The 8,317-nt window shown below is 43.0% G+C and overlaps 1 protein-coding gene across 1 annotated transcript in view; it reads left to right on the forward strand.

The window, feature by feature from the left end:
- The window catches only part of PLEKHO2 (pleckstrin homology domain containing O2), a 49,378-nt gene extending 42,736 nt beyond the window's left edge, over window positions 1-6,642 (forward strand). The window contains exon 6 of the mRNA XM_075007041.1: window positions 322-6,642. Coding sequence (XP_074863142.1) covers window positions 322-1,515 — 1,194 coding nt within the window. The 3' untranslated portion in view covers window positions 1,516-6,642. The remainder of the gene's footprint in view (window positions 1-321) is intronic.
- The last annotated feature ends 1,675 nt before the right edge of the window (window positions 6,643-8,317 follow it).

Here is an 8,317-nt window from a genome sequence, read left to right on the forward strand (position 1 = left end):
ATGTATGTTATACTGACTTAAAGCAGAGCCTCCACCACGCTCTGTCAGTGGGACATGCTCTGTTGCCCATATAGCTTCTGTCTCTCACTGAGGTGGATTAACGATGCCAACAGGAGAGTGCTCTCCCCTCAGCATAGCACATCGTCACCAGACGGGCTACAGTGGCACCGATGTAACACAGTATACAAGCCCTCAGTCACCCTGCTCTATATGCTTCCTTGACATAAACGATTTATTAAGACTGGTTTTGAGGATGGATAGTTCTGGGGTTTGATAACAGGACAAATTCTGAAACAACCTCTTCCACGTTACATTTTTCAGGTTGCCAAATCTACATCAGATGGAATCTTGAGGCTAGATCTAGACGTAGCGGATAATGGCCCTCCAGACTTCACCGTGACTGTCATCGATACTGATAACGTCCCACCTCCAAAAGAGACTCCAAAGCCACCTATGCCGCCTGCAAAACCCAGTGCCATGTCGGAGAAGCAGAGCATGGAGAACAAAGATGCTGATCAAGAGCTTAAAAAGCCTTTGTTGCCTCCAGCTAAGCTGAAAGGGCACATGCCATCAAAGGAAGACCTAAATTCCAAGGACGCGGGCTCAATCAGTCAGGGTGAGGATGGTGAAGAATCCAAAACATCCACTGAGGACAATAAAGAGAACGTCCTGGAGGTCAGCAACAGCAGTACGGCAAAGCCTCCGATTCCTCCTCCTAAAATCTTATCCGACAAGCTGAAAGGAGTCAGTTGGGATGAATCAGACCCCCACCCTCCAAACGCAGAAGGCTTGAAACCGTCCAGGGATGGCAGTAAAGAAAACCTCACCCAGGTGGTCGAAATGGCTACTGTGAAACCTCTGATTCAGCTGCAGATTTTATCAGAAAATTTGACAGCTAGTGTGAATGATTCAACCTCCCCTGGGGATGGAATGGAAGATGGAGAAATGACAGAATCCACTCCCCAAAAAGTAGAGCTTGAAGAAGGAGGTGAGAGAGCTACTGTTAAGAAAGAGGAGCCACAAATAATACAGGAACAAGTAAAGACTTCCTTAGATACAGAGGCAAAGCAAGAAAATACAAATGCTCCTAGTAAAGAGAAAATGCTTTCATCGCAGTCGGTAGTGAATTCCTCACCTCGCAGAACTCGCTGTTCATCTGTAGGAGACCTGGTGGATGAATCAAAAGATGCACAAAAAGCACTTCAAGGTCCAGGTTTCCACAAGGAGCCCCCCTCTTGCCTGGCTAAAATGGAGGAGAAATTGGCCTGTGAGAGGGAAAAGACAGAGAAACTTCTGCAAAAGGTTTTGCATGGAGAGTTAGAACAAGCACAGGAGGGGAATGGCCCCCCAGTAAATGCAGAGACGTTACTCAGTGAGGCAGTAGAACAGCTTCGGCAAGCAACACAAGTCTTACAAGAAATTAAAGGGTTAGGAGAACTGAGTAAGGAGCCGACAGAGAAACAGAAAGGAAACCAGAAGGATCTAGTAACTCTTTACAGGAGAAGTGCTCCCTGAGATGTACATCAGACGACACTTCTTTCTAAACATTTGCTATTTACGACTTACACCATTACTAGGCCAGTGTCAAATAAGGTTATGTTTTGTAATGCACACACCAGAAAGCAAAGTAGGGCATTTCATTTGCAGTTTTATTTTATTGTCTTCATGCCATATTCCCATCTCTGATCACAGTAGGAACTTAGAGGACATTGAACATCAATTGCTAAAAATGTGAATGTTCTTTAAGGTCTTGATCCAGGGCTCATTGATGTCAGTGGAAAAAAACACCAATGGGCTGTGGATCAGGCTCTTAAAAAAAAAAAAAAAACAACCTCGGAACACTGGTAGTCAGACTAAAGGTCAGTTTTTCAAAGGAGGGCAATGGATATTCCAGTAAAATTCATGTGTGCTTGTATAAATTAGCATGGAAGCCATGCAGTTGTCCTGACGTGCACTGGCAACCAGAGAGTCTTGCCAACGAAGAACCATTCCACTGGGAAGTTTAGCTGCAAACACACAGATTTTGCTCAGTTTGTTCAGTTGCTCACAAGTTATGACTGCTTGGTCCAATCACATTTTGGAACAAACAGTTAATAGTCTCCAAAGATAATCATTAAACATGTTGCTTGTTAAAAAATTGACTTAGGCTAGATCTACACTAGGGCAGAAAGTCAATTTCTGATACGCAGTTCTAGCTACGCCATTAGCATAGCTAGAATCGACGTATTAGAATCGACTTTCTTACCTAGTGTCGTCCCGGGCTTGGAAGTCTCACGTTGATGTCCCTTACTCCACATGATAGCATGGAGTACAGAAGTTGACAGCCAAGCCCAGCGAGGTCGCTTTTGCCACAAAATCAAACTCCAGAAGATCAATTTTCCCATGGTCGATCTTCAAGTAAGTCTAGATTAGCCCCCAGAAATCCACATGAAACTGGCAAAGTGGTGATGGCAAGTTATTGTTTTCAGCTGTAGACCAGACTTAAACACAGCACTCCTTGCATGTTCTGAGCACCGTACAAGTATTACTTAAGGCTCAAATGACCACTGCCAAATAGGTATTATTTTGCCTTTGGGAAAACGGGAGGCAGTGATGTGGTTTGCCCACAGGGGGAGTCCATTTCAGAGCCAGAAATAGAGTTTAACAGTCCTGTCCCTAAGGCCATTTCTACATTAGGACAATAAGCTGATTTCAAATACACAATTCTAGCTTCGGCAATTGCATAGCTGGAATCAAGTTATCTGAAATCGACTTACCTGGACGTCCTCACTGAGGAAGGTCCAAGGGAGGGTGCCTCTCGTCGACCTCCCTTACTCCTCACAATGGCGAAGAGTATGGGGGTCGATTGCTGACCTCTGATAGGTCAATTTCATGTGTCCCTACCAGACATGCGAAATCGAATCACAGAAGATCGACCCACCCATGCTTGATCTTCCGGGTAATGTTGACATGGCCTAACTCTGTGCTCATTCCTTTAGACAGCACTGCTACATGTGAAATCCCTGCTACTAACTGAAGCAGCCCAAAATGTTAATTTTTAAACATGTTGACCTGGTACCTAGAGGCTCCTGTATTGTAGAAGTAAATAGCTGTTTGGATGGTCGTGGGAGCAGTTGGCTGGTTGTTTGGAAAGCAGAGTCTCCCCCTGCTGTATAGTGAGCAGCTTTGTCCTGTGAAGTTGACCGATTACACGTGCATTATGGCCACCGATTTTAGTGGAACAGCTAATATCATTTTCCTAGGTTTTTACCTGCCGTGCTCTGGCTATGCTGATAGCTGTTTGCTGGGCATGAATGACCCCTCTGTGAACAAGTATTTAAAGACCTTGAGAGAAATGCATTTTGCATTTTAATTATTGGAGAGTAGGTGGCTGAATTCAGCACACTGAAAGGAAGAAGGCCTTATGACATAAAGGGCTTATCTACACTTGCTCCCAACTTTGGAGGGGGCGTGGTGCTCAGGCTGAGGGGAGATTACTAACGAAGTGCTGTGCTGCATATGCAGCACTTCATTAGGCTAATTCTCCCCTGCAGCAACTTTGAAGTGTCCAACTTCCAAGTGCTGGCGTGCATCAGGGAGTAAAGGCACTTCAAAGTAGCACAGGCACTTCAAAGTGCCCACGGCTACACGCATGCCGGCACTTCAAAATTTGACACTTCGAAGTTGTCATGGGAGAGAATTAGCATATGCGTTAGAGCACTTCATTAGTAATCTCCCAACAGCCTGATTACCAGGCCCCCTTCGAAGTTGGGGGCAAATGTAGACCCAGCCAAAGGCTCAGGCTGATTCCCATGGAAGGCAATCGCAAAATTCCCCGATCTTCGGTCCTATTGTTAAAAGCAGTTACATTTGGCTAAGCATCCAATGAGAGACAGACATAATGAGATGGGAATATTCATGGTGACAAAATGATTTTAGAAGTATATTTTATAGGACAGATTAAATGCCTAATTATCCTTTGCACCCTCAGACGACATATGCGGCTGTGAATTAGGTCACCTACCTGGCAGTCCAAGGTCAGTGATGCTCTTTTACCCAACAAAGACAGGTCATAAAAGAGTGCAGATGTAGCCTTCCTATCATGCTTTCAGAGTTTTGCCCTAAAATATTCATTCTCAATGGCACCACATTAACTACTCAGAGAGCCAAAAGGCCTCCACCATTTCCTCTTGGCTTTTTGAGGTTTGAGCAGCAAAGGAGGGTTGGATCTTTGTCTGATGATAACTAGGGCCCAGCAGAATAGGAAGAATTTCTGAGCCAGAAGAGAGAGTTTGACTTGGCAGTTTTTACTGCTAAAATATACTACCGAGGAGTGTGTGCCGTCTACAAGTACTAAGCCAGGATCATGGTATCCATCATCTTTAACTCAGGTTCCTTCTTCTGTAGCACACGGTGGCTCTGTGGTACTCCATGCTACAAACATCTGCCATAACAGCAGCAAACTAAAATTCAAACTATAGTATTTTTTCCCTTCTTCCAAATTCAGCTGATGAATGCTCCTAGCCAGGTATGGCCCAGTCCTGACCTAAGGCAATTAATGAACTGAAAAATGGTAACATCCCAGATAATAAATAAGTAGTCAATCAACCAGGCGCCTCTAAATCATGTAATTAAAACAGCATTGTTTTCAACTGCCTCTTTCCCAAACAGATCATAGGTCATATCTTTACTATGGACTGGATCAACAGAGCAATAATTGATCCAGCAGGTGTTGCTTTAGTGTGTCCAGTATAGATGTGATAAATCAACCACCAATTACTCACTCACTGACTCTTGTACTCCACCTGAACAACCCAAATTAGGAGAGTTTATGAGAGAGTTTTTCCAGTCAACCCAATGTGGTGTGGATCCCACAGTAAGTAGGTCTAAGCTACATCAACTTGGGCTGCACTACTGAAGTAACTTAAACTGCGTAGCTTAGATCGACCTGTCTGTGTAGTGTAGACCATCCCATACATGTTGTAGTCCATATTTTCATTCTCGTTCTCATTATTCCATTACCCAGGAAGTTTCTACATAGTAGAATTTGCTTGATTTCCAGGTGCCAAAACAACCATGCTTTTAGAAACCAGATTTGCAAATACATGTCGTCCAGAGCATCATGCCTCTCAGTGCAGGCCAAGGATGAATTCTGGTTCTGCATAATTTACTGCTGTAGAGTCAATGTGAACAGAGAGATCTTGTATTGTAATGAGACGTACTTATAAGACAAGGGCTAACAATACAGACCTGGTCTATTCAGTGCCTACCAACTATCTAATAACGTATTTCTCTGCATGTGCACTTTTGTTTACTGAACACTGTGCAATGTGAACATGCGCTGCACAAACCTGGTGTGCACAGTATATTTTGGGACATCAGCCTTCAGGGAGCGGGGGGCATTTGTGAGATAAAATTATATAATCAAGAATAAACAGATGGCTAATGGGAAGGTATGTGTAATAGGATGTGCCAGACCAGAAGCACGTGGGCAAGAATTTTGATGTTTCAAATCCCAGTTCTGAAGCTGTCCTTGATCCCTACTAGGATCAAACCAGACCCCAGGATGTGAATACCCTTGAACCCTGGGGAAGGTCTGGCTCCAGCTCAGACTCATCTCTGATATATATATGTGTATTCTCACTCTTACAAGTATTTTGTCATCACAGTGTGCCACCTATAAATATCTACCTGCTGTAGAGCTGATGAAGAGTCCCAGATATCCCTACCTAATGCAGCAAGAATCTCTAGGATGTACTTATATTTACTGTATTTTCTTTTTGTTATTCTCAATATTGTAATGAGCCGGTGTCTGACATTTTACTGAAGCCCCAATAGGAATCTTAGCAACAGACGCTGGAATCAGTTAGGAGATGGGACAGCGAAACCTTTTTATAAGCCAGGGCTAAATATTGTACGCACTAATGTCACTTGCCTTTATGTACTATGTCTTGTAAATAAGTATAACTTAAGAGAACTCTCTTTTTAACACCCAGTGTCTCCAGGGCTGAGAATGTTACATTAATTCAGGGAAAATAGCTTTTTGAATTTTTCCCCAATAGGTTTAGCCAGTTACATTGAAAAACAATTCGCCCACTAGAATTTTGGTTCAGCTGGGCTTTTATATATATATAAACAAAGCTGGTTTCTTTAGAATGTTTAATTAGTTCTGAAGTTTTCACACACATACTTGTTCAGGGCACAAGCCAGTCTCTGCCTAATGAGGGAAGGCAGGTCACTCCATAGCAGTCTTCTGGGTTTCTTGCATCTTCCTCTATAACAGCTGGTGCTAGCCATTTTAACAGTTGGGTTCTGGAGTAGACGGCTCATCACACTGATCTAGCAGGACGATTCCCGTCTCCATTTTCCCTACCACCAATGAGCCTCTTGCTTTTCTCCAATCAAGATTTCTGGCTTCACTAAGCTTGCTTTCTCGTGTCCGAAGACACTGTAGGTGTGTCGAGGTGGAGCATGACTGAGTTTCAGCTTTGTACAAGAGCGGCCACAGCTGCGTGGTTCTGACAGGAAGGAAGTGAATGCGCTAGCCAGCAGCAGGGGATGATTGCATCTGAAAATCCACTGTCATGGTAGGTGGAAAGGCAACACTGTCCTCTGCTTGTAAAGAGCTTTGAGATTTGGCAATAAAGCTCCCTTTTAAGCACACTCAGCTTCAGAACAGTTTGTTGGTAATGAGAACTGAAGACCCAGGGATTGGGCAGAAGAATGATTAAATCTTTGCTTGGATAAATTCCATTGTTGCCAGAGATGGTTGTGCAGACTCTGACCAGCCTAGTCTATGGGCTAGATCAGGGACAAAATAGAAGTCCCAAAGCAGGAGCAAGAATCAAACTGGGACACTGATAACCGTGCACCAGGGGCAGCTTTACTCCACTGTGCTGGCCGGGGTGCAGGCACATGCTTCTTCCCAAGCTGTGTAGCAAGGGCAGGAGCAGCTCCGCAGCAGCAGCTTTACTTCTTCTGCCACAAACACACAGAGGAGTTGTGGAAGCTTGTTACACCTTTCCCCTCCTGCACCAGCACATAACTCAACTCCTGTTTGTGCCCCCCAAGGGTGTCAGTGTTAAATTATGGGAACAGGAGCAGGTCCTAAACCTAGGGAAATTATTGAAGCAGTTTGCAAGTGGCTGGTTTAAGGACAGCGTTTCCTAGTGGTTGCAGCAGGGACTAGGAAGCCAGACTTTTGAGTTTATATACCCAAGAATGGGTTTCTTTGGGAAGGTCACTTACGCACCTCTCAGCTTATAAAAGTGTATGTAACAACTTCTATGGATCTGGATGGGGATGGGGGAATATTTGCGGCACTTTTAACAGAGGCTTCCAGGCATCAGTTTTCTGAAGTGTTGTTTTTGGAGTACTGCTAAAATAAAGTAGATTTGTCCTTGATATGCCACCTATTTTAAACAATATTTAGTCACTTCCTTCTGACCAGTCTAATAAGTGGCCTTCAAGTGCATCACAGATTTATATAAAATTGATGTTGGTAAAATTAAATAGGGAGATGAAATGAAGTATGTGGAGAATGTCTTAACTATTTAAACACCCATTTAGACCATAAGTAGTATTGATGTATGAAATGTTTGCTCTACTGCTTTTTCTCCCATGCAAATGCATAGATTTAAGGTCAGAAATAGAGCTGAACAAAATTTCTCAGGCAAAACCTCCCCCGCCCTGCAGATAAATACAGGTGTGAAGGCAGAAACATTTACTTGAAATTGTGTTAACTTCACTGAACTGGTTTTTTTAAATCAGAATGTTTTGTTCTTGCATTTTCAAAATGAAATGTTTTTATTTTTATTTAAAATTGCATCAAAGTTTGTCTTATTAAGACAGTTAAACTAACCCCCTACCTCCAAATTAAACATGGTTTCAGGCTGAAGAAAATATTTTTAGACCCGAAACAATTTTTTTAACTTTATGGGATTCACCGCTGAAGTTGAAAAGTGTGTGTTTTGGTCAACTTGAAACTTTTATTCTTTTCAATTCAGCCGGTAAACTGAAAAAAAAAATCAGTTATTTGCACAGCTGTAGTCAGAACGGACCATTCTGGCTACTTACTCTGACAGTCTGCATAAAAGCAGGTTCTAGCATTCACCCAGTGATTCCTATCCAGTCCAACAATTTGTGTAGGAGTTACAGAGTATCTTCCAGGAAGACATCCAAGCTCCAAGTGATGGAGAATTTGCTACGTTCCTGGTTGATTTCTTTCAATGGTGAATTACCTTCATCTTATCTTAATTACCCTCATCTTATCCTAAAACAGCCATAAACTACAAAGCTTTCTAAGATTTTTCCTTTCAGTTCAAAGGCGAAACAGAAT

The sequence above is a fragment of the Carettochelys insculpta genome, chromosome 12 (assembly GCF_033958435.1).
Source record: "Carettochelys insculpta isolate YL-2023 chromosome 12, ASM3395843v1, whole genome shotgun sequence".
Classification (NCBI taxonomy): domain Eukaryota; kingdom Metazoa; phylum Chordata; order Testudines; family Carettochelyidae; genus Carettochelys; species Carettochelys insculpta.